Source organism: Notolabrus celidotus, chromosome 4, assembly GCF_009762535.1.
Source record: "Notolabrus celidotus isolate fNotCel1 chromosome 4, fNotCel1.pri, whole genome shotgun sequence".
NCBI lineage: Eukaryota > Metazoa > Chordata > Actinopteri > Labriformes > Labridae > Notolabrus > Notolabrus celidotus.
In genome coordinates, this window is record NC_048275.1 from 23,808,082 (window position 1) to 23,835,315 (window position 27,234).

Below are 27,234 nucleotides of genomic sequence, written 5' to 3' on the forward strand. Positions count from 1 at the left end.
GCGGGTAAAAACAACTGAGAAAAAGTACAAAACTAGGAGTAACACAAAATCACCCAAAAAGGGGGAAAAGGTTCTATCAAAAAACTCACAAACAAAAAACTAGGAATCAATCCTCTGGAAAACACTCGAGATAAGTTCACAGAAAACTTGGCTTGAATCTCCTCAGGAGCAAGGCTACAATGGGACATGGAGCATGCGGCTAGAGGAAATAATCTGGCACTGGAGGAGTGTTTGGTGGCAGCTTAAGAAGCCAGTGCTGATGAGAAAATCAGGGACAGGTGTGCCTGATGAGCCTCACTCCTGAGGAGACCGGCCCCGCCCCTACCCATGCAACCTGCAGGCAGAGAGAGAGAGGGTTAGGGCAAATAACAAAAATCAGGACCATAACAGTTTTTCCTTACCACTGTTTGCCAAATGTGGCCCCAAAAGTCTTGGTGGATTCATGTTAGGTCTCAGTGAATGTTATAACAATACAGTCTAGACCTGCTCTCTATGATAAGTGCCTTGAGTTAACCTTTGTTTTGAAATAGGGCCATAATATTGAGAGATAATCGATAGATTGATTGATATAATGCTCTTATCTAAAATTCTTTGATATCTTAAATACGCCCAATAACAGCATTTCAACCCATTTAAATGAGAAAAAGATTCAATTTGGCCACTGAGATTCATATTTAAAGTTTTATATTGTTGCAGTGCAAGGGAATATGGGAATGGTTGGAATACTGCTGAGCAGTTTGACACTGATAGTAATTACAAAAGCAAAAAATAAGAAATAGAGAAATGTGAATAATGTGGACATTTCCAAACAAGTATGAATCATTAAGTGAATTTTTCAGAATAGTTTTGTATAAAATACACGTAACAGTATGTCACCTCATGCTGTATCATCATCCATATTTCAAATGTACTATATATCATAGTAAAACCACATCATAATTTCCAGACCATAAGTCCTCTAATTCTGTACAATCATGAAGGGTTGGGATTGTTGAAGACACACTTTGAGGCCCTCAAGAACATCATCACTGCTAGCTAACACATCAGTTCAATTCATTCCTCTCTTTATGTGTCACCAAACACTGAACTTTAAAAGCTCTGAAGAATGAAGAATGTCTGGATTACATTGAACAGTACATGAGATAAAGAAGGCAGAGGGGTTTTCTCAACTCTCAACTCAACTCAACTTTATTTATATAGCACCTTTCATACATAAAAGCATGCAGCCCAGAGTGCTTCACAGAATAACAGAGACCGAAAACAACAGCAATGGTAAAATTATAAAAGGCATGATTATAAATAAAATACTTAAAAATAAAATAAAATCAATACAAGAAAATTAATAAAATAAGTAATAGTGGAAAGAAAAGTTAAAAATAAGGTAGCGTTAACAAGATCAGATGAATACAAGAAATAAATAGATTAAAAATGTAATAAGATAAATATATTTTAAAGCAATTATTCAAATAATAATGATTAAAATAATAATTAAAATAATAAAAATAATAAAGTCAGTTAAAGATAAACATTCAAATGAACTGATTTTGACAATAATATATTTGCATGTTCACAGGGGCGGATCTTGAAAAATATTTATGGGGTGGCAAGAGGGGGGCTGCAACATGGTCCTGTTAGCTTAAGTTTGATTCTGGTTCTGTTTGCTAGAGTTGGTTCTGGTTCTGCTTGCTTGAGTTTGGTTCTGGTTCTGTTTGCTTGAGTTGGTTCTGGTTCTGCTATCTTGAGTTTGGTTTCAGTTCTGTTTGCTTGAGTTGGTTCTGGTTCTGTTTGCTTGAGTTGGTTGTGGTTCTGCTTGCTTGAGTTTGGTTCTGGTTCTGTTCTGTGGATATCTTTTTAGTTTTTTGTTAATGTGTGCAATAAAAGTTTAATTAAAATACTAAACAAAAGTAAGAATGGTTTTGTCAGAATAAATGCACAAACTAGGCAATTATAAGGCTTCTCATTAAAACAGTGTACCTAAAAGGGTTTTCAACACACAAACCATTAGTTTTTGCAAAGTTAAGGGAAAATATACAGCTACAAAAGATCCTAAATTAAGAGCCGTTTGGGAGTCGAAAGAGCCGGCTCTTCTTTTGGAGCCAAGTCAAAAGAGTCGGCTCTCTGAAAAGAGCCAGACTCCCCATCACTAATTCACTGCAGTCGGTAATTAACATTAGTGTCCGATGAGGCATAACTTTTCTTTTAAATAAATCCTTCCAACTGGGGTGGCAAGGCTGTGTTTTATGGTGGCACTTGCCACCCTATGCCACCCCTGTAGATCCGCCCCTGCGTATTCATATTATTGCTAGAAGGTGTGCTTTTGAGTACTGCTTGACAATGTACTCAAATATATTACCTTCATTGTCCTCTGGAGGGCAGTAAAGAGCCGACAGCCTGCTGTGAGGCACATAATAGCAGAAGAAGAAGGAGCTTCAACGTCAGTGGAGGGAACTTTGACATCCTGAGTGTAAACATCTAAACATCCACGACTTCTCCACGTTTTGAGTTCATGTAGCGGAAACTGTTGGAGTTGACGCTGTTTAATCATTGGACCTTTTCATTCAACGTCAAGGCAAACGGAAAGGTTTGTGTCACTCTCTTGATTACGATGGTTGACACCGAAATGAACTCTGAAAGTGACAAACTTCATTGTAGCTTGCTAAGCATAGACATTTTGTTTTCGGTGGAGAGCTTTCGACAGAGAATAAAAGTAGACTATGGTGAGCTTATTCGTGTTTGGACGTGTTGTGTTGCCTTTCTGTGAACTGTCAGAGTACTTGATACGGTAGCTAGTTCGGTGTCAGTACTGTAATTGTTATCCTTTCACTTCATGTGTTTCTGCTTTAGACTGGTAAAGTACATGCAACAGGTGAATATTTGATTTAAACACACTACCGGTCAGAAGTTTGGACACACCTTTTCATTCAATGTTTTTTATTTATTTTAATAATTTTTTCGACATTCTAGATTAATACGGAAGACATAAAAACTATGAAATAATCTGGTTTTGCCATAATATTGATTACACCAGTAGTCAAATAGGGCTGTCCATTGTGTACTAACCCTACATCTGAACAACACAACTGATGGTCTCAAACACATTATGAAGGCAAGTCATTCTACAAATGAACTCTTGACGAGGCACATGTTAATTAAAAACCATTCCAGGAGACCACTTCATGAAGCAGACTGAGAGAATACCAAGAGTGTGCAAAGCTTTCATGAAGGAAAAAGGGGGCTACTTCACAGAATCTTAAATATAAAACATATTCTGGTTTGTTTAACACTTTTTTGTTCATTAAATAATTCCATATATGTTTTTTCATAGTTTTTATGTATTTTGTATTAATCCACAGTGTTAAACATAACTAAAATAAATACAAACCCTTAAATGAGAAGGTGTCTCTCACACATCCTTGCTCTGTTTTTGCTTTGTCCCAGGAAAGCCATGAGTGGAGCTGACTCTGGGAGAGGCTCAGGGAGAGGAGGGAGAGGAGGAGGTGGAGGTGGTGGAGGCAATGGCAGATGGAGAGGAGGAGGTGGTGGATGGAGGGGAGGCAGGGGCGGATGGAGAGGAGGAGGAGGAGGAGGAGGATGGAGAGGGGGTGGTGGATGGAGGGGAGGCAGGGGAGGAGGTGGTGGTGGTGGTGGTGGTGGAGGAGGAGGAGGAGGATGGAGAGGTGGAGGTGGTGCTTCAAGGGGAGGATCAGGAAACCATCAAAGAGGGGAGTTCAACTAGTTTTCCATTTTATCTACCAGATTATTAGTTTAAAGAATTAAAGGGTGTGATATGCTTTTGTTTAAAACTAAATAGGCATACACTTGTAATTAAAGAACCATGTGATATAATAGTATTCTAAATGAGCTGAAGAAAAAGTAAATAACATCATCTAATGTCTAAAATAAAAGTAAACTTAAGAACTTTCAACAACATGCAAGTAATGTATCATCCTTACTGCCCCTCAGTGCCTGTACAGACCACCTTGGATAGACTGTGTCCATACAAAGGATGGATGCTCTACTTCACAGAAGGTGTGTGTTAAAGCTGTGTTTCTCATATAATTCATGTTGTAGATGTAGACATATGATGAAATCATGGACCAGAGGAGGTTGTTTTTTTTCTGTTTCTGACATATAGGGGAGAACAGGGTTGGTTGTCACACTTTTTACTGTTTTGATGATTGCTCATCATCAAAACATCTTTCAATAGCCATTCCTACATTAAATTAAAGCTTAAGGTGTTGGCTTGAAATGTGTATCCCTCTCATTTTCCAACTCATTGTAACAAAGAGGCAATTAACTATCAAAGACACTCTGACGCATTGTGACAGCCAACCCCATCACACTATGGGGTTGGTTGTCACACACTATGGGGTTGGTTGTCACACACTATGGGGTTGGTTGTCACAATGGTATTTTAATGGGAAAATCATTTAAAAAAGGGAAGAAGGCAGAACTAAATTTGAAAGTTTAATTGCACTGACAAGTGATAGGCCTACATAACTTAATGCATTTTAACATAAAATGAGCAAGGAACAGGAAACACATCTTTAGACCAGCCTATATAACAACATAAAGAACAAAACAAATAGGCAGAACAATAATGACCTACTCAACTAGGCTACATGCAGTCACTGTCTGAGTTACAGTGATGGTAAATGTAGGGTCTGCGCACTCCAACTCATTTCACCATGCATGATTTTGCCAACATAAGGGTTGGTTGTTACATGTGACAACCAACCCCAAAGAGAATGTGACGACCAACCCTAACTGGAATTTTTTGATAGCATCAAGGCTAACAACCATCTAACAACTATTTAGCTAGCTAATACAAATCTAAACTATAGCTTTCCCCTCACACTTTGTAAGGGTAACACTTGTTTTGTTATAAACCCATCTATTAAAATCCTAGAAGAAAAATACTGAGGAGCTGAATATTTACAATTTGACATGAAAAACACAAAAAGTCCTCTCACCTCAAGTTCAGCTGTCTTACTCCAGAGAAGACTATGTAGATGAGCTCTGATCCTTATTCTGGAAATGTCCATACCCTAATTTGAGAGACAGTGCCTTCTGGTGGCGAGATATAACGAGTGTGACAACCAACCCCATTCTCCCCTACACCTTAACCTTTTTATTTTATTTACAGGCTTCATCCAAAGTTCACCAAGTGTGGAGAAGATCAAAGTGTTCGAGAAATATTTCACCTCCAAGATTCAACTGTATGACAAGGTCAGTGCGTCTGTTTGCTTGTGTATCTTTTTGTTAAATATTTGGGTCTTTATGTTTCAATGTAGTCTGTCTGTTTGTGCTCAGGATGAGATTGAGCGTCAGGGTAGTGTTCTGGTGGATTATGCAGACCTGACTGGAGACAAGGCTGTGCGTGGAGCGCTTCCTGATCTGACCACCGAACTAAAGGAACAGCCTGAGGTTTTGCTCAACTGTTTGGGATTGGCTATTCACCAGGTATACACACACACTTACGGTTTCATCCACATACAGAAGTGTTTATCTACGGTTAAAATGTTACAAAATGAATTTTCATTTCAGAGAGTATTTGATATAATTGATTCGATTGATTTGTTTGATTTATTTGGTCTGCAAAGAGAAAAATCAAGCAGCTACTCTGTTGAACGATTAAATAACAGCGTATGTGTGATGCAGGTGCTGACACTAGATCTGGAGGAACAGGCCTCTGAGCTGCAAGGGGAAGAGCTTCCTGTTGCTACTCCAATCATTAACATCCCCCACATTAGCGCTAGGTAAAGCACACAGTACAGCGCAGTGTGTCCAACAACTGCAGTGATGTGAGCTGATAGTGTTTGTGCAAATCATCCACAGGCTTTATAACTATGAACCCCTGACTCCATTGCGGTTGTTGCGTGCCAGCGTGTTCGGGCGGTTGGTGTGTGTGAGGGGCACAGTGGTCAGAGTGAGCAACATCAGACCTCTGTGTACCAGGATGGCCTTTAGGTGTATGGGCTGCTCCAACACACTGTCCCTGCCACTGCAACATGGGAAATATGCCACACCTACTAAGGTAAGCAAGCACACAAACTTTGTACCAGGCAATGTGTGCTATTTGCTGCACTATTTCTACCAGTTAGTATACACAAGCACTACTGCTATCTTCTATGTAGGGTGTTTCCTGCATATTGAATTAGAATGCGGCCTAGCACACCTAATTTCGTGCTGATACCTATTGATAATACAAGGATAAAACAAAAATAAAAACTTGTTCTTGCAACAAATAGTCAATGAGACAGAGAGAGACACAGAGGTTAGAGTTCATAATTACTGGCTAGAGTCAAACCATTAACAGCATCACTAACTGTAATCAGGGCCTGGGGATGGCATTGAAAAAAGCATGTGTCTGTGGTGGATAAACTTGAGACAAATGTTTCTCCAACTGCAATGAAAGCATAGAAATTAAACCCTACAACTATGTTAAAATCTGGATCATTCATAGTTCTGTGAAATTAAAGTAGAGCTTAACTGAAAAAAGTAAACCTCTCTTCTATCTCTAATGAGCATGATCTGACCACATGAATGATATCACTTTAAATCATACTGGAATGCTGGAACTTGACAGTCATGCAGAAGTAACTGACATTTATCATTCATAAAAATAGTAAGAAAATGTTTGATACTAGATACTCAGATCCCCCAGACAAAGTTTTATTTTGAAAATATTAGCCTTTGAGTGTGTACATTTGTATACTGCCTCTTTATTTGTGTTGAATTGAATGTAAAATAGTATTTTGTGAATGAAACAGAGCAAGGAAAAACCCTCCTCTGCATACAGCCTTCCTCTAGTATACACACAAAAGTATTTTAAATGTCAATATTATGATTCATAGATACAGTTTAAAATAAATACTTGTATTTATGTGTGTCTTTTATTATCTAGTGTATTCAGCCTGAGTGTCGCGCTCGTACGTTTGCCCCCTGCAGGAGTTCCCCTTTCACTCAGACTGTAGACTGGCAGATCATAAAGTAAGTGTGTCTGTGATTAACATACACTCTCAGCTGTGAAAACTGTGGTGAGACTCAAATGTGCTTGTAGGTGTAAGTTGAAGCCAATTTGGCCAATCATATGACAGTTATGGGATGCAATTTAAATATATCTAGCTGATTAAGTGATATGAAGTGATAATCTATTTATAATCTATTATGTATTGATTGATCACGTATAAGTCATATAAGCTTAGATGTTGACATTTTCTATATCTGTTTGTTATCAGTGGAGAAAAAGAGTCATTAATGATTTGTCCAGCAGAGTGCGCTCTAACTTCACTATTATCTGTGTTATTGCTGTTGTGGACATTCCTCTTTTTTTTTTCCAGATCCTGAGTTACCATGTACATGCTTCCTTTTTAAAATCTGTATTGTGTTCTTCCAGGGTGCAGGAGTTGATGTGTGGGGAGCAGAGGGAGGCTGGGAGAATCCCTCGCACTGTGGAATGTCACCTGACCTCAGATCTGTGTGACAGCTGCGTCCCTGGGGACACCGTTACAGTGACGGGGATAGTTCGAGTTACCAACGATGGTACACACACGCACACGCACACACACACACACACACACACACACATATTCTCACAATGATGGGGGAGTTTAGTTTGGAGACAAGTCTTTATTTTTCAAGCATATTATTTGTTTGCAGGTACTACGCGAGGGAACAAGGATCAGTGTATGTTTCTCCTCTACCTTGAAGCCACGTCAGTCAGTAACACTAAAGGTAATGAAGCCTGTGTGTTAGTTGTATTTGTATAAATCAGACCAGCTACACTTATACTTAATAAGAAAGATAAATCTCTTCTTTCCTCTGAATCTAAAGGTCAGAAATCTAAGTCAGGGCAGGGTTCCGGAGGGTCTCTTGAAGACCGTTCAGGAGGGGAGGAGTTCAGTCTGAAGGAGCTGTATGCCATACAGGAGATCCAATCACAGCCTGACCTGCTAAGACTTATAGTGCAGTAAGAGATTTACTACCTGTAACACAACACCAAAGATTTCTTTCCCAAACTCTTTTCATTCATTTCACTCGTTTTTAATTCGTTTTGTTTGGAGTTATGTAACAAGGGTTACAGCCTCATAGGGCAGCTACTGTAGGTGCATACTTTTAGCTCTTTCAGTTCTGTCAAAGCACTTTGCTGTTTGGTACTCATCCCAAGCTATTAAACACTGTGATCCTCTCACCTCTTTCAGCTCTTTGTGTCCTGCCATCTATGGCCACATGGTGAGTTCTGTGATGCACTTCACTTTTCGCAACATTGATAGCACTAACAGCACTTTCATCCCGTGTTACAAAGAGATACTTGTGATTTTTTTGAATACAGGGATGTTGTGTGCACAGGACATTTTCTGTTTTTTTTTTTAAATGTTTAAATAATTAGAAAATTCAGACCAACATTCTGCGTTGTGTGTTTCCAGCTAGTGAAAGCTGGGCTAGCCTTGGTATTGTTTGGAGGCAGACAGAAAAACACAGACAAAAACAGTGTCCCAGTTAGAGGAGACCCACACATCCTGTTGGTGGGAGACCCTGGACTGGGAAAGAGTCAGATGTTACAGGTAACACAGAAAACACTGAAACCCTTAATGGCTCATTAATGTGTGGCAGAAACTTAAAAAGACAGCCAACAATGTAACTTTGTTACTCTGTAGCTGAAGCTTTGATATGTGTTTTTGTAGCTGTGATGTGTTAAACTGAGAAGCAGCCTCTTTATACATATGTATGTACATTTAATACCTAAATTAGATTTATCCAACCCAGTCCAAAATGTCCTTATGCTCTCTGTGTGTAGGCAGTGTGTAATGTGGCTCCAAGAGGAATCTATGTATGTGGCAACAGCACAAGCACCACGGGTACATTCTCTCATCTTTATAGTCCTCTATCTGCAAATACAAATTTACATAATTTTTGAGTGGGATTTCTTAAATGTTAATGTTTTGTTTTCATAGGACTAACGGTGACTTTGTCCCGAGACGCAGGAACGGGGGATTTTGCCCTTGAGGGTGGAGCCTTGGTACTGGCTGACCAAGGTAAAAAAACAAAAGAGAGGAAACACTGGTTTAAAAAAAACGGAATTCATACCTGTATTTATCTACCCAAATATGAAGTCCAACTCTTACTTAGTATGCTGCTGTTCTTTTCATTCTATTGTTTTCTTCTTCTTTTGGTCTTGTTGTCTTTAAAGGTCTGTGCTGCATCGATGAGTTTGATAAGTTGGGCAGCCAGCAGCAGGCTCTTCTTGAAGCCATGGAGCAGCAGTCTGTAAGCCTAGCCAAAGCTGGAATAGTTTCCTCTCTTCCTGCCAGAGCATCAGTTGTAGCTGCTGCAAACCCCATTGGAGGACATTACAACAAAAGCAAGACTGTTTCTGAAAATCTGAAGTAAGTTATCTAAATAATCAATCAGTACCCTTATTTATGTTTTAAGCTACCTGAGGTTTTTTGTGGTTGTCAATATACAACTGACACAAGTCAAATTTACATTTGTGCATTCTGAATCTTCAGAATGGGTTCCGCCCTTCTCTCTCGATTTGACGTTGTCTTCCTCCTTCTGGACATCCCGGACGAGTCACATGATCGCCGCCTATCGGAGCACGTCATGGCGAACAGGGCAGGAAAAGGAAGAACCAGCAGCGCCATTGCTACCAGGACAAACAGTGAAACAGGAACATCCGTCTTACTTGAACATTCAGATATGCCGCTGTCTGAACGTTTGCAGGTAAAACATTGAGCATACACCAAAATAGCAGAATGTTGATGCCACTAAAATAACATGTTAATGCAACATGTGTGTTTCTTTTTCAAGATCCCTGCAGGTGAAAGTGTAGACCCCATCCCAGCCTGTTTGTTAAGGAAGTATATCAGCTACGCTCGACAGTATGTCCATCCCACACTGTCTCCTGAGGCAGCACAGATACTTCAGGACTTCTACCTGTCACTGAGATCTCAGGCTCACTCTGCTGATGCAACGCCCATCACCACACGACAGCTTGAGTCTTTAATCAGACTCACTGAGGCAGGTTTCTGTGTGTCTGGTGTATCATCTGTCATATGTGATTTCTTTCTGCTACAATATCAGGCTCCAGCACGCTCAAAATTAACCCACTCCATCTAATTAACTAACATCCCAGTACTTGTGTTTTTGTGCAGGCAAGAGCCAGGCTGGACCTCAGAGAGATGGCTACCAAGAGTGATGCAGAGGATGTTGTGGAGATCATGAAACACAGGTGTCATAACAGGAATCTTTGGGTGCTGTAGGGATTCACTAACACATTTTTTTTATTGATAAATGTGACTTCTTTTCTCAGAAAATACCAAGATAACAGACAGATAACAATAGGTCTTGATTATTATTTGTTTATTTTATTTGTAGTATCTTAAAAAATACTCATTAGTATAACATACTCCTAAAAATCACTCACCTTAAAAACAACGGGATCTCCGGTAAGAAAACCCAGCATTTATCTTACCTTTGCAGTACTAGCACTGAGATGTAACAGTCTCTCTCTCCCTTTGTTTGTGTGTGTGTGCATGTGTGTGTGCGTGTGTGTGTGTGTGTGTGTGTGTGTGTGTGTGTGTGTGTGTGTGTGTGTGTGTGTGTGTGTGTGTGTGTGTGTGTGTGTGTGTGTGTGTGTGTGTGTGTGTGTGTGTGTGTGTGTGTGTTTTGTTTTGCAGTCTGGCTGATACATATTCAGATGGTCTCGGCAATCTGGACTTTGAGCGCTCTCAGCTCGGGTCAGGCATGAGTCAGCGCAGCACTGGGAAGCGCTTGATCAACGCTCTGCACATGCATGCACAGAGAACCAATCAGAAGCAGTTTGACCTTCAGATGATTCGTTCTGTGGCTGACAGGCTGAACATCAAGGTGAGAGCATTCAGATGCACTGAAACACAAATGCACTTGGTAAAACAGTTACAAGTAAAAGAGACTGAGATACACAAACAGCTTTGTTTAATGTTTGAATTTGACTGATCAGGTTATACTTTGCAAATGACAAAGCTCAAGATGGACCTGGTTCAAAATAGTTACACCAACAAAGTTAGGAAACTGCATTAATTAAGGTTACGTGTTTACTGAAAATAAGGAAAGGGTGTTTCTTCAAACACGTTGCTTTAGTTCTAACCACTGCAAACATTTAAAAGGTAATGAGAGGAAAAGGTGAATTGCGTAAAGAAATTCATAAAAGAAAGATAAAAATTTGAGAAGTAAAATATCTCCCAGGATAGGATCTCTCAGTAATTCAGAATGAATCCATTCTGAAAAATGCTACATTAAAAGTACAATTATTGTATGCATGCTGGATAATTTATTAAGTCCTTGGTTAATCCCTCCAGGTGATGGATTTTGAAGGTCTGGTGAGTTCCCTGAATGAACAGGGGTTCCTGCTGAAGAAAGGAGCAAAGCTGTATCAGCTGCAGACCGTCTGATCACTGACAAATACAACAGACTCAGAATACACACCTGCTTCTTTTCCTGCAGACCTGACAACAAGGTCAGTGTCATAGTATGATGGGCCTGTTTTATATAAAAGGAAACGTGATGGTTACCCATTTTGTAGACCACTTTTACTGAACAAACATCCCCCAGACTGCTGAGTAACTTTATGAACTGTCTTTAACAACCACAACCACAAAGAAAGATCGGTTAGATGGTCTCACAACTCAAGCCTCATAAGCAACCCCACAGCTACCACAGTTTCCTGAATTAGCACAAAGTTCCTGACTATTACATACACACCTTTCCTGAAACACTCTGCATTTATTCATACAAAAAAAGATAAACTAAAGATGCTGTAAATGATTGAGTCTACTTGTGATTTGCACCATTGCGTCACGAATGTTTCAGAGATGCAGTTTTATGAATAAAGATAGATAAAGAATTTCAACCAAAAAAACATCTAGGCATAGATTGGATTATCTAAAAAGCCAGCAGCATTCACCTTACATGCTTTTATATGATTTTTACATAAAAAAAAACCAATTACAGTTGAATTGTGTGTTTTCATTCTTTTTAATATGAAACATACATTTCAGTTAGTTTAGTACATGAGAATGCAAACAAGATGATGACAAATTTCATAAATTTGATTTAATTTTCTTACAGTTGATGGTTGTATTTATATATTTTTTACACTGGTGACTTTGTTCTTTTGAAAATGTAATACTTTGAAATGTAAGTTATTATCACTGTACATTTTTTGTAATAAAAAATGCATACAATTCCTTATGTTCATGTTATAATTAATGGTTTGTAGTAGCTCTGCAGAGATCAATTTACTGGAAAAGTCCCCTCAAGTGAAAAAAGCAGCAGTACCACACTGCTGGATAAAAGCTGACCAAATGAATATTTATCCACTGTAGCTGTCTTTTTCCAGCTCAAACATTGAATTATACAGAAACGTTTTGTCTCATGAAATACAAAAAATTCCACCCCAACAGTGCTAACCTGTTCTGATGCGTTATGAATCTGCCAATATATTGTAATCAAATCCTTACATTGCTCTCATACAGTCAATTCAGGACCTGCATCAATACTCCTGTATAGATAAGATATACTTAAAATGAAATTATTTTGTTACAGCAGCTTACAACACAGGACAGGGGAATAAAAAAATGTACTTACATAGTTTAAAATATAATAATAATAATAATAATAATAATAATAATAATAATAATAATAATAGTAATGATAAACTAAAATAAAAATAGAATAAAATAAAATATGGCAAATATTACAGATATATACACACTATGTACACTTCTATCTGATGAATAGATAGTGATGTAAGTTATTGCACAGATAATTGCACCAGATTATACAAAACATACACAGTATGAGAAAATCAGTGTGATTCAGAGATTGACAGAATGGTTTGTTGGTGTGAATCATAGCTTAAAAGTCCAACAAATGGCAGTATTGTTTATTTTTGTAGATACTTTCTCAAGTGTTTTATTAGTTAAAATTCTGTTTTAATCAGAAGTATATTATTAATATCAGCATTTTGTTATACTGAAATGAAAACATGCTAAATACTGATTTCAAGTGTACATATTTCATTACACTTCCCCTTTTGTACACTTTAAAACTAAACAGATGATTATAGTGGCATTTCTGAAACGTTTTATCGGTATTATTTTGATAGTCACAAGACTACCTTCAAAATAAAAGCCTTGTAACCGAAAGCGACATTGGCGATTTTACGACATCTCATGCATATCAGTTTACGGCAATATGGCAGCCTACTGGCTTGAGCCGAGTTTCAGACGGCTCTGACCGATGGAACCTAAAACTTCAGGATGAAAACGTGGACAGACTGCTCAAGACCAGCAGGTCGGTAACGAAGGGCTCGTGAAGATGATGATGATGTGTTTTCGGAGGATTTCCACGCCGCTTTGCCACAACGCAGCAAAAGCTCGTGGTCTCACGTCCGCGCGGTGTGCGGGTGTGTGTTGGCTCGAGCCTGCGTCATGGCGGCACAGACACACACCTGTCACCGGGTACGCAAAGGTGAAACCGGTCCCGGTCAGTGGCTCGTGGCTCCTCCGACTCAGGGGGACCGACAGCCCGGTTTCGTGCTGGAGTGGGATATTACAGCAGGTGAATACAACACCCCGGCAGGCGCAAGGAATTGTAGTCCCTGTATTCAGGGGAGGTCATGAGAGGTCGGGAGCCAGTTTCCGGTCTCTTCTGTCACCAGCTTCTCGTGGGCTCTGCAGCGGACAGAGCAAGCAGCAACCTGAGAGCTCACCGACGGCAGACGGGAAAGAACCTAGTGCGGTACCGGGACACGGGCTGTTCAAGTTCAAAGAGCTGGTGAGGACAGATCTGTGTTACTGTGTGACATATGCTTGCTGCAGGAATGTGTAGGGTGTTATGTTTTCAGGAAACAGAGACGTGTTCAAATAGAATCAAACACTGTTTTGTTGAAATGCTTTCATCTGAATATATCGTTATAACAGTAGACATCCTATCATTGATCTATAATAACATACCCTATAACTATACAAGTTGTTGTTACTGTTCCTGTACAGATGGGATGACAGGATTATATATTGTGATGCAAGACTACCATATTTCACTTTGTTTATTTATCACGACCAGAGGTGTCAAAAGTATTCACATTCATTACTCAAGTAGAAGTATAAATACTAGGGTTTAAAAATACTTCTGTAGAAGTTGAAGTATCAGCTCAAGTACTGGTTACAAAACTACTTAAAGTGTAAAAGTAAAAGTCAGGGATGCACCGATCCCACTTTTTAGGTCCCGATACCGATATCGATACCTGGGCTTTGGTATCTGCCGATACAGATACTTGCTGATCCAATCCTGGTATTGATTTAACTATCTCTATTCCTTAATGTGAGGATAGAATCATGTTTTGGCAACTTCAGGCTTTTCTGACTTGATGGTGAACTGTACCTGGGTTCCAAGTGCTAAACCAGAGGCTGGAACCCTTAATTCCATGCATATGGAACAATTAAATCCAATAACCTGTCAGTTTTTTCACACTTTGAATCATCCATTAATAGAAGGTGTCTTGCTTCTTTGCAGTAGGCTACAGCTGATGTAAACTTCTTCCTTTGGGCTTCCATTACATTTTTAAGTGCGACTGCCATCCGTCGAAACATTACTGCTGCACATGTTGCAAGTTTGTTGTTAGCAAAAGAAGCACGCACCTAAACTGCAGATTCTCTGTAGTTATCTTCCATCATGCTCCACCTGACAGACCGAACGGCACTGATGACGTAGGAGACGAACATGGCTATTGTAAACACACAAAAGAACTGAGATTAATAGATCTGCCATATGGATCGGCACTATATATCGGCCCCTTGTCACCGATATCCGATCTAGCTTTTTTAGCCCGATCTAGCCGATATCCGATACCAGGATCGGATCGATGCAACCCTAGTAAATGTAATGTAAGGGGAAAAAATGCCATTAAGGACAAAAGCTTAGGCTGCACCACAGGGGCCTATAGTGCACTACCCCACCTCCCCAAAAAACATGTTTCTAAAGGCCATAATGACTATAATGATATATGAATATGTTAATGTTGAAATATTTGGGATGCACCTGTTTCAGATGCATTTATGCCCATTGAAAATGAACGCATTTTCATACAATGCAAATACATCAAAGCAGTGGTTCTCAAAGTGGGGTCCTTGGACCCCTGGTGGTCTGAGAACCATAGTGTGGGGGTCCATAAAATAATTATAATACATTTTTAATAAATTATAAAATTGTGCTGTCATTACAAAACAGCATATATACAGATGAGGACCATTTGCGCCAATGAAACCAGCATATTGTGCCCATTTCTCCCACCCTAGTTAGCTTTGGGCAAATGGAAACTGATATGATTGGGACACTCACATCAATCTGTCACGTATCATTCATTCACACTTCACTCTGGTCACAACTGTTCCTTATACTACTTAGCTTTGCTTACTAGCTCGTGAGCATGGAGCCATTTCTAAATCAGTTCACATCGTCAAGTGGTGCTAAACCCAATCTAGCTAAATTAAGACAATATGATGACTGGGAGAACAGTGACGGGAGACCAAAATGCGTCATGTGTCTTCAGGTGCTAGCAAACGAAGCTATGAAGCCAGCCAAACTGAAGCGATATCTGATCACCCGGAATATAAGGCCAAAACTAAAGGCTTTTTCCAGCGAAATAGCGAGGAATACATCTGACTGTGTGACAATTATGAGGGGGTCCTTGGAAAATGTTCTCACCTGTAAGGGGTCCCTGGCCCCAAAAAGTTTGAGAATCCCTGCATTAAAGAACCATATATGTGTACTACTGAGCATTAACATGTTTCATGGAGCAGAAGATGTGATGATTCGTTGCCTATAAGTATTGTAATGGTGTAAAAAGTCAAACTTCACAGGCATGTTATCAACATCCTTTATGTCAATGTACATAAATGTGTTTTTTTTTAACGAAGACGAGACAAAATGAAATGAGTAACCAGGCTATTTTCAAAATGTAAGAAGTAGAAAGTACAGATAATTGCATGAAAATGTAAGGAGTAGAAGTAAAAAGTCACCTGAAAAATAGTTACTCCACTAAAGTAGGGGAGAACAGGGTTGGTTGTCACACTTTTTACTGTTTTGATGATTGCTCATCATCAAAACATCTTTCAATAGTCATTCCTACATTAAATTGAAGCTTAAGGTGTTGGCTTGAAATGTGTATCCCTCTCATTTTCCAACTCATTGTAACAAAGAGGCAATTAACTATCAAAGACACTCTGACACATTGTGACAACCAACCCCATCACAGGGATGGTTGTCACACACTATGGGGGTGGTTGTCACACACTATGGGGATGGTTGTCACACTATGGGGTTGGTTGTCACACACTATGGGGTTGGTTGTCATACACTATGGGGTTGGTTGTCACACACTATGGGGTTGGTTGTCACAATGGTATTTCAATGGGAAAAATCTTTTAAAAAAGGCAAGAAGGCAGAACTAAATTTGAAAGTTTAATTGCACTGACAAGTGATAGGCCTACATAACTTAATGCATTTTAACATAAAATGAGCAAGGAACATGAAACACATCTTTAGGCCAGCCTATATAACAACATAAAGAACAAAACAAATAGACCTAACAATAATGGCCTACTCAACTGGTTGTTACATGTGACAACCAACCCCAAAGAGAATGTGACGACCAACCCCAACTGGAATTTTTTGCAAGCATCAAGGCTAACAACCATCTAACAACTATTTAGCTAGCTAATAAAAATCTAAACTATAGCTTTCCCCTCACACTTTGTAAGGGTAAAACTTGTTTTGTTATAAACCCATCGTTTAAAAGCCTAGAAGAAAAATACTGAGGAGCTGAATATTTACAATTTGACATGAAAAACACAAAAAGTCCTCTCACCTCAAGTTCAGCTGTCTTACTCCAGAGAAGACTATGTAGGTGAGCTCTGATCCTAATTCTAGAAATGTCCATACCCCAATTTGAGAGACAGTGCCCTCTGGTGGCGAGATATAACAAGTGTGCCAACCAACCCGTGTGCCAACCAACCCCATTCTCCCCTATAGATACCAAAAAATTCTACTTAAGTAAGGTAACAAAGTATTTGTACTTCGTTACTTGACACCTCTGATCACTACCATAAGTCACTTTAAACAGTCTCAGGTAAAATGGAACTGAACTGAGAATTATATGATAGACATGCTTACATATCAGCTAATGTTACTCCAGTGAAAGCCAATAATAATTGCAGTATAGAAGCTTTTTTAGAAGTGTTACATGATTTTTCTACCAGAGGGCAGAACAATTTGTATTTAACCAAACATGTCTACTTGGTGGAGCAGCAGGATCTCTGAAAGTTATCCTTATGCTCCTCAAACTGACAAGATTTAGATTTCTTTCAGAAACCTAATTATTGATCATTTAAAGGTGAGGGGAGAGATGCTGTAGATTCTATTAAAGAAATCATGATCAGAACCACTGTCACAAAGTAGGTTGTTATTTATCTGGTCATCCCAGCATAATCCCACACTAATACTGTGGAATAGTATAACTGAGCTAATATGCATGTTGATCAGTGTCAGTGCTATTATATATCTGACTATAACACAATGTAAGACTTGTTTGTTTTTTTCTACAGTATGAGAACCCATGGACAATCCCCAACTTTCTATGTGTGTGTCGGATTGTGCTGGCTCCATTCTTGGGACACTTGATCATCGAGCAGCACTTTCACTTGAGTCTCGCTCTCTTTATATTGGCTGGAGCCACTGACCTGGTAAACACCCTTCTACTGAGACGTTTGTGATACATTTGTCTTATAAGAGCTGCAGACCCACTGTAGTGCTGCTTTTGGCCCAGTTGTTATTAATGTTTTTACAGTATTATTGTTATTATAGCCCCATTATTATTATTATTCCAGTATTGTTGTTATTGTATTTACCACTCTGATCTTCAAGACATTATAGAAATTTTTAAACATTTAAAAAAGTAACACATTTTTCTTTTAAAGTTTTCATCTCTTTCTACCTCTGCCCCTCTTATTCAGTTGGACGGTTTCATTGCCAGAACATGGCCGACTCAAAAGTCTGCATTGGGCAGCGCTCTGGACCCCCTGGCTGATAAGATTCTCATCAGTTTTTTATACCTGAGCCTCACCTATGCTGGGCTCATACCAGGTACTGAACTCATCATGCATTTGTGGTTTGTGCTCCCTTTATATACAGCTGATTTCAACAGAGCCATTAAAACCTGCATCTCTTGATGTGTTTCTGTGTAATTGTATTCAATGTGACAGTTCAAGCAATCATTTCATAGTACTACTCTGAAGATACTCTATTGTTCTGTTTCAGCTTTATTGACTGGTCTGGTAATATCTAGAGACATCGGTTTAATAGCTGCAGTCTTCTGGGTCCGATACAAGACTGTACCTCCACCGGTGAGAAACATTTCACTCTAAACAAGAACACTTTGTGTACATTTATTTATATATATATATATATAATATACTTACTTATATAATTTGTACACAGACTGTGAATCACAGTACAGTATTAAACCTGTCAGAAGTGTTGAATGATATTCATGTCTTCTGGTTTCAAGTAACCTAAATAAAAATACTTAAAAATCTCTCCTTCCTTTCACCAGGTGACCCTTAGCAAGTTTTTTAACCCCTGCTACACTACAGCACAGCTCAAACCCACACTCTTCAGCAAGGTGAGACACACACACGAGCCACCCACACACTCTCAGTGATCCTTTACTCCGAATGTTTGAACACTGCTGCACTGAAGTGATGATTTGGCATCAATTGATCCTGAAAGCTAGCAAAGACAAAAAGCAATTCAGATACATTTGTGGTATATCTGTTGAGATTCTCTTTACATCTTAACAGCATATGATACATAATATACCATGACGAAGTAAATAATGTTGATGTAAATGTTATTTATTTAAAATCTGTATTTGTATGCATTAATACTTAAACATACCGGGTCTGAGCGCACTTGGAATGCTTGTCTGTCGCATCAATACAGAAATCTGCTAGGTAAAAACAAACACATTAAAATTCACTGTCAAAATGTTCTTTTATGGCTCGACTTCAGCTGCTGCATAATTAATTTTGATACATCTGACTCTGTCTGATACAATCCTGGAAGAAATTGTGACTGGAGGAGTATTTTTATTTTTCTCTGCCAAAAAATGTTGTTTTTGTTCTTTGAATCAGCCAAAAGTGTTGTCACATGCTTAATGTGTTTCCCTGAAAAATAACAAGCCAAACTTTGTTTATTGGAGAGTCATGTGGCCTCTCTTTGTTCCTATATATAATCTGTATCCTAAATTTGTTTTATTTTTTCTATTGTCAGGTAAACACAGCCATCCAGCTCTTTCTGGTGGCAACCTCTCTGGCTGCTCCTGTCTTCCAGTATACAGACAGTGTTCTGCTGCAGGGCTTATGGTAAACCACTTACATTATTCATATTACATATAAATATACACAGGTCTCACCTACTTGACTTTAATATCATAAGGCCCTTTCCGTTTCACTGCAGTGGTTAAAACAACAGTGTTGACTGTGCAAAAAGGTTATTGATACACATTGTTTTATCAGAGGCTAACACGTATTAGATGTTGTTGTTTTCCCGCAGTGTTTGGGTTAAGTGCCCTGACTCATTTCAATCTAAAACCCTCAGTGAGTCGGAGTAAATAGATGCAGCTCATGACAAACATGTCAGTGTGACACAGGAAACTACATTTTTATTATCTGTATTTTGCTGGCACATTCAGAATTTATTTCTGAAATGCTGATTTTTTTTTTTTTTTTTTTTAAATCAAACATGCCATGGTGGCTTGGAGGTTTATGACAAAAATGTAAAGGCTCATAACCAACATGTCGCATATATGTCTTTCCTGAAGCAAACAGGAGTCCAAGATAAGTTGAGATTCACGAGTCCAACAGCCAAAGGTTATACCATAACAACACACACATAAACAGCCCACAAGTAAGGGTATAGACTCGCCTTCAGCGTAAAGGTTATACACATTAATGTTCATATGGCACGGGGCGCTGGTGGCTTAGCGGTCTAAGTGCCCCATGTATAGAGGCTACAGTCCTCGTCGCAGAGGTCGCGGTTCGATTCCTGGGTGGTCGACCATTTGCTGCATGTCTTCCCCCACTCTCTACTCCCCACATTTCCTGTCTCTTCAGCTGTCCTGTAAATAATGGCAGAAAAGCACCAAAATATACTTTAAAAAAAAGATATATATATATATATAGTTATATATATTCAAATGGCACAGTTAATTATATAATTTTCGGTAGATAATTCAGGGATGCAGTTTGTAAGTTTGAAAGTTGAAATGTAAATTTAAATGAAGGGATTTAAGAGATTTTCACGAATTATATTTCATACAATGCATTATTTTTCTTAACACCTTCAAATATCACAAACTGTCTTGAGTCAAAATGAATTATCAATTATAGTATCAATAGTATCAATAAGTATTAAAATGATCGTATCAAGTGAAATAATCCAGTACATTGTTTTTGAATTGGTAAATTGTGTTTGTGCTATCCAAGCCCTCTGATTGGTCAGATACAATGAATGTAAGTAGTTATTAATTTCAAATAGTAAACATCTTTTGTATTGCAGGTATGTTACAGCAGTGACGACAGCAGCTTCAGGCTACAGTTATTGGCACTACGGCCGCAAGACGGTTCGGGTGCTAAACACCAAATCCCCTTGACAACCGCCCCAGGAAATACCCAGAAAGCAGAACAAAAGCAGCAAACAGCCACGGCAAAGACACTGATCAGCCGCAGTAAAAAGGAGTGAGACAGAAAGATGGAAGCATAAACCAAGTAGCCGTGACAACCGTTTTATGAATCGTCATGGAAATGACGCACGGAAACCAACAATGGCCACAGATGGAACGCCGAACAGCCGCTCTGCCACTGAACGGCCTGTGGACGAGACCTGAATATTCACACAAATAGAGGCAGCATATGCAAATATAGACCATCCATCCACCTACTTACACGCACACCCACACACACACACACACACACACACACACACACACACACACACACACACACACACACACACACACACACACTCAAACACACTCAAACACGTGTCAAACATGTCAAGTATTTATCAAGTGATCCGACGAGAACTTCTATTTTTGTCTCAGTTTTTCCAATCAAGAGGTTACAATGTCAGCCGAATCGTCGTCACGTGATTTTCAGTTTTGTAAATCAATGATTTATGATTAAATGAGAAAATCTGCCTTGTTTGTCTCGCTTTGTGTGTGTGTGTGTGTGTGTGTGTGTGTGTGTGTGTGTGTGTGTGTGTATGAATGTCTGGATTTGATTTATGGGGATGCAGGACTGGCTTTTATTTCCAGATTAAAAAAAATAAATACACAAGTTTAATCTTATGAGACACAAATCTGACTGTTAATCCAGTCCAAATCAGAATCAAGGATTATGAAAATGTTAATATAAATGCAATGTCAAGCTTCAAGTGTTGCTTATGGGCAAAGTCATGCACAGAAATCCTCACATATTTAATCCTAAAGTCAGATCTGGAAATTTTCAAAGCCTTCTTTTAGTGTGAAAATATACTGCATTGCTGCTTTTTGCTTCACAGTAAGAATTATGAGTTTGACAGACACTTGAAAACCACAGCTATGGGCCAGAGTAACTATGAGGATCATTAATAATATATTTTAGACCCCTTAGTTGAAGAAACCCAGCTGACTCAGCAGTAGTGTAAGTGATTGTTGTAATAAATAAGAGGTTTCAATTCTTTATTATTTTTTCCTTTTTTTATGTCATACATTCTTTAAATAAATCTATCATGAACTTCCAGTAACAACCTGACCCTTGAAATGGCTTGCTGGACGAATTGGGCCCATTACATGCCTCTGATATATGAAGAACAATGTTTTAATGTGGGCTCTTTAAAAAGCTTATTTGTTGCACCAACAGCCAGTCCTTTAAAAACTGTAAATGAACACCACAAAGGAGACTAAATCAAAGTACAGACATAAACACAGTAAATGCCGTTCTCTCTTTCAGCGATGTCTATGGGTCTTACTCCACTTCTATGTATATTCTGTTTCCTGCTCTGTTTGTTATGAAAAGATTCACAAGTGCTCCTTTGAAGTTATTTCAGTGTCATGATCAATAGGCTAATAAGCCTGAGGTTATTTGGAGACACCAACCACTGTTGAACCTTTTTATCTAAGCTCCTCCAGCAGTTGTATCCAACTACCCCGCTTATTTTCACACCTAAGAAAAGTAGTTCTATGTGGGTGACGTGGCTGGGTAACCCTTTTGACTCCTCCACTTATTTGGCAGCATTTTTCTGCACCACTTGGGTAATGCTGTTTCATTACCAACCGTGAGCAGATGACTGCCGGGCTTCAGCGAGTTGTTTTTCATGGCCTGTGTGGGATGTCTGCTCATTATCTCTTTGCTGAATAATTTACAGGGTCTCGTTCTAAAAAGAGATATCCATCACTGTGAACAAATTGATACCTACGCTCATTATATGACTGTTAAAAGAAGTTTTGAATTTATTTGTGAAAACACACAATGGAAGTGTATAATTTGAAAGCACTGGATGATGCTTCACAAGAATTTTATGTAGTGCTCGGGTAATTCTCTTTTATAAGCAGTCAGTCAGATTAAAATTTTACAGAAATCAAACCACTGTTATTCTTTTAAAGCTCTAAGTAGTGAGTGGTTGTGAACTCTGACCCTTGCAGGTTGTACGTGATCATTACAAATACTCACACTTGTTACTTTTTAAGTTTTGGTTCAGTGTCAAAGTTACTTAGTGGAAACTGAAAAGGATTGTTTCATGAAATGAGGCTGGAAATATCCTCCAAGCTTTTCAAAATTGTGAATACAAATATTTTTACATTTTTTGGTAACAAAATAGCACCCATCATCCACAATACTCACAGGTTTGACATGGGTTTTTGTGATTGTCTGGCCTCTTTGAGGAGTCATCAATCATTTCTTGGAAATAATTAATATGATCCAAGTATAGTTAGCTATATGATAACCTAACTGTGCTTTATTTATATAAATACCATTTTCTGCTTATTTTCAAAAAGTTATAATTACAATTGATGATCTTACCTTAGAAAATAATACATTGACTGTCCCTGCATTATTAAAGAGTAGATTTGCATCTGCTGATCTAAGACTCATTGTTCCAGATCACTAGCAGGGTGCATATAGAGCTAGATCACAGGGTAGACTTATAAAATAACATGACATATTTATATTACTAAAACACAACATTTACACCAGAGACATAAAAGGTGAATGATGTGAATTATTTATTATATTTGGATTAAGTATTTGAGATAGAGGTCATCAAATCGGCAATTTCCCTAAAATAACAACAAAAAAGTGATAATTTGACTCATTAAATAATACGCTTATGATTCAAATGGTTACATGCAAATAAAAAAAATATTTGTAAGTAAAGTTTCAGATTTGGGAGTGTAGTTGCGTGTATCCTTGGGTTGGCTTGTGGAATTTAAATTTGTTTCTGTTTATGTGTTGTCATCAAAATATATGGATTCAATTAATATTTAACATTTAAATAAAAAGATTCAGACTCCAAACTAAACCGGAAATATTCTCATTCCTCCACAGTACCTATTTACAGTGCTCAGGGCATTTCAAGTCAGTCTCTGTGAGGCCTTTCTCAGCCACTAGATGGAAGAACCAGACAGAAACTCTTAAGATGCTTTCATATAACTTAGAAAAGAGGCCTTGTTCACCTTCATCAGCGTTTCACTCTAAAGGGAAGGCAGCAACAGCTTCAGCAGCACATAATACTGAAAAGCAACATGGAATCCAATTTTTGTGTGATGATGTGTTTTAGGCTTATATTTTATAAATATGTCCCTGCTATAAAAAGATTGCTGTGACCACATCTACATAACTTACTTAAAACATCTATGTCAGCATACATCTCAAATCTATTTAGAGAAAGCAAGACAGTTAACTTTTAAATACTGAATCTGCACCGCTTTTAGTTTTCAGTCACTTTATAAAATAAATGGTTAAAGCAAACTACAGAATTAATGCAATCTGTCTCATTCAAAAATGTTAATATTTTACACCTGATGAGTAAGAGTGCAAAATGTCAGATAATGGCGGTATCAGAGCATCAGTTCTACTGTCAGTCAATATTACATAATTATTGCATTACATTATGTGCTCACTTAAAAGCTCTAGAATTTCCATTGATTGAAAGAGGCAGCAAGCCGGGCATAGTTCATTTGCCACAGTCTCAGCAAACCACTGTGCAGAAAGATTTGATTAAAACTTGTTTTGTATATGTATTTTATCATTTTTTCAACACATTTTAATTTTGCTCTCTTCATCTGTAAGCATTGATCATGTATTAATAATAAGTAATAACACTTTGTTTTCCTTTTTAACGACACTTGAAAAAAATAAGACTAACAGACATTCCTCGTTTTCAGACCATGAGGCTACATTTGATGGTTGCTATGAAAAGCAGTAAAACAGTGATACAGATGATGGAGGCAAGAGCAGCCAAATGTGCCTTCACACTTCACAGCCTGCCTTTCCAGAACCCACAGACGCGCTGAATCACACTAACAAGGACAAACTTTGGATCTGTATGCTTTTGTCAGTTCAGCCCTCCAGCTAATGTTCACTGAGACTGTCAGTCCTGCATCAAGTTAGTCTTTCTCCTGTAGAGCTAAATAAAGCTTGACAACATTTCAGGATATACTGTCTGTTGAAAAGTGCCCTATGTTGCTCAGCTGGTAATACGAGTAATGGTTAATAATGGTTACACACAAAGAGTTGTCAAAGTTTAGTCAGGTAGAATGCTTTACATTCCCCTTTCTCTCTATTATTTCAACCTGTTACAGCTAAAAGAGGTTCAGTCACTGAAGTTACCTTCTGGCTATGATATTAAAGTAGCTCACGCTGTGTAGGAGCCTTCCTTTTTGCTTGACAGTGTTTTTTGCTGCTGTTAAATTTAAAACCTTTCCTTTTCTTGGCACAGTCAATACATTTAAGGTGTGATTGATACAAGCCGCAGTCCCCCTCCACCTCCAGTATTCATCACACCAGTTTAATGAGATTCTCATATCTCCTGTTCCACATCACAAATATTCAGCATAAATATCCACATATTGGAACTCCTCATACTTTTTGAACAAAATCGAGCTTCTCGCACAACAAATGTCAAAGGTAGAAGAAAGGTAGTTACGTAGGTGGGTAGGTGCAAAGATGTGGGGTCTTGTTTATTCAAAAAGAACTGATCAGTGCTGCATGGAGTCAAAAAAGTTTTCTTTTGAAACAAAGTTATGATGATCTTCTCCTTGACTTTCACATTGTGGGGCCCAGAAAGTCCACATTCCCTTAAACACCCCCCTCCTAGCCTCATGTCTTTTATGCATTAGGGTTAGGGTAAATTACTTTTACACTTTAAGTCAATTTCAAATCTCTTTGACTCAGTGTTTTAGAACAGGGTGTTCAAATCAAGATAAAATGGAGTGTACTAAGAGGCTGATATTAGGGATGTTCTGAAGCAACCACTTTTCTAGTCGTTTAAACAGAAAATCAAACTCTGAAAAAACTACTTAAGATGAGACAACACTCATAAACTGTCAAAAGTTAGTACTATTCAGTACAGTTGAGGTTAAAGTTCACATGCCTGTGCTGGTTACTCAGTGCTCTGGCCAAGTGGTTATATGCCAGTTTAACTAGACACAGCCTACATCCAACTTTGTCTCTATTTTCTAGATCAAAACACTGACAAACCACGCCACACTACGATGACATCTGTCATCTGTGCTGGTTTACATCAGGGTAGTAGAGCATTATAGCATTATGGCAGGGGGCAGTAACATGGTTGACAGCCCTTGTTAGTGGAGGATGGCTGCACAACAGTGTAGACACAATATGACCGGCATTTCGGATCTGCAAAAATAAAGGATATGAATAATTAGTTTGACTGACTCTGCTGCAGAGAGAGTGAAAACATTCAATTGTTTGGTCCACTCAACACCCACACTTCCAGTTGTGGCACCTCAGAAAAATGATCTGATTTTCCATCTCTTTCAAAATAACGAGAGGTGGGAAGGGAGGGATGATTTGGGCAAGTGTGCATCACATACTCGGTAGTTGTAATAGTATTGTTAAGCCATTATGTTTAACTTGCTTCAAAGCCCAGTGCACTTCAAAGGGGCTTGATAATTATTATCCTTTCTTTTACCTCTGTCCTGGATGACAGCGCCTTAAAGCATCCAGGTCTATATTTATGCTCCGTTAGATTTCCAACCCTGGCCTCTTGACTATTTTTGGCCTCCTCTTGTTGATGAAGCAGGGGGTCACCAAAGGTATCAAGCTAGTGTTTCTTCATTGAGTTGAGACAGTGGTTTCCATCCCAGAAATAGTTGAGGTGTGTTTGGCGACTTTGTAGTTTTAACTGCACGAATCAGGGCAAGAGCCACATTCAGATGGGCAGTGAGCTGGATTACTTCTCTCCAATTGTCAATGTTTCAAAGTTAGGGCCTATGTTGGGGATGCCATGTTAGCACCATCTCTGGAGTTGAGATGGTTTTGTGTCTGGCTTTTGCTGCCTCCTGGTTTTAGATGGCTCATTCCTTTATGGATTCAACCAAATGTTAATATGAACAGGCTGTGGAGCCCCTAGATACATTGAATTGGTCACCTTACCAACTGACAAAGTTGCACAGGAGGGTCACCCCACATGTCTGTTCTACAATATATTCCAAAAGTCCCTGTATGCCTGTAGCCCAGTTGAAGGGCTTTGCATATATTTTCATTTGTTGAACTGGGTGCTCTTTCCTCAGCAAAATGTGGTGAATCTACCTCTATTTTAATCTCCGAAAACTTAGAAAGGCTTCTTTTGGGAGAGGACTGCAATTAAAAGAAGTCTTTGGAAAGGCGCTTATCAGAGCAGCGAGGGAGGCGATACTGCTGCCACAACATCCGGATGCACTTGACATGTCTGTGGCTACAACAAGTAAACATGAAGACATTTCCAGTTTCTATGCAGCTCTGTGGGATGGCTGCCTTTGAAATGTGCAGGCAGCTCAGGGGTATGACTGAGCACGTCGTAGGCACAGAGACTCACTGAGCTGCCAGAGGTTCTGAGCCAAACTTCACTTCAAACTTGACTGGTTAT

General features: G+C 38.7%; 2 protein-coding genes across 2 annotated transcripts; both read left to right on the plus strand.

The window, feature by feature from the left end:
• Positions 1-3,667: 3,667 nt before the first annotated feature.
• On the plus strand, positions 3,668-11,554 carry mcm8 (minichromosome maintenance 8 homologous recombination repair factor; the record flags this gene model as incomplete). The annotated part of the gene is made up of 20 exons (XM_034682465.1): positions 3,668-3,722; positions 3,964-4,029; positions 5,147-5,229; positions 5,314-5,463; positions 5,662-5,759; positions 5,839-6,037; positions 6,908-6,993; positions 7,400-7,545; positions 7,663-7,737; positions 7,837-7,972; positions 8,205-8,235; positions 8,430-8,567; positions 8,801-8,861; positions 8,958-9,038; positions 9,194-9,389; positions 9,513-9,726; positions 9,814-10,023; positions 10,158-10,234; positions 10,683-10,872; positions 11,343-11,554. Coding segments are annotated over 20 exons (2,385 nt in total), but the record flags the coding sequence as incomplete, so codon positions are not given.
• Positions 11,555-13,206: 1,652 nt separating this feature from the next.
• On the plus strand, positions 13,207-21,301 carry crls1 (cardiolipin synthase 1). Its single transcript, XM_034682478.1, has 7 exons — positions 13,207-13,821; positions 17,649-17,786; positions 18,057-18,186; positions 18,361-18,446; positions 18,656-18,724; positions 19,375-19,466; positions 20,662-21,301. Exons 1-7 carry the CDS (start codon positions 13,363-13,365, stop codon positions 20,753-20,755), a joined length of 1,068 nt encoding a protein of 355 aa, XP_034538369.1. The 5' UTR covers positions 13,207-13,362; the 3' UTR covers positions 20,756-21,301.
• Positions 21,302-27,234: the final 5,933 nt, after the last annotated feature.

Bases quoted from the DNA above. Each gene is read 5' to 3' on its own strand.
- crls1 (XM_034682478.1), top strand. From the start codon at position 13,363: ATGATGATGATGTGTTTTCGGAGGATTTCCACGCCGCTTTGCCACAAC. The intron at 17,787-18,056 runs GTAAACACCCTT...CCTCTTATTCAG, and splicing joins TGGCTGGAGCCACTGACCTG to TTGGACGGTTTCATTGCCAG. The intron at 19,467-20,661 runs GTAAACCACTTA...TTTGTATTGCAG, and splicing joins GTTCTGCTGCAGGGCTTATG to GTATGTTACAGCAGTGACGA.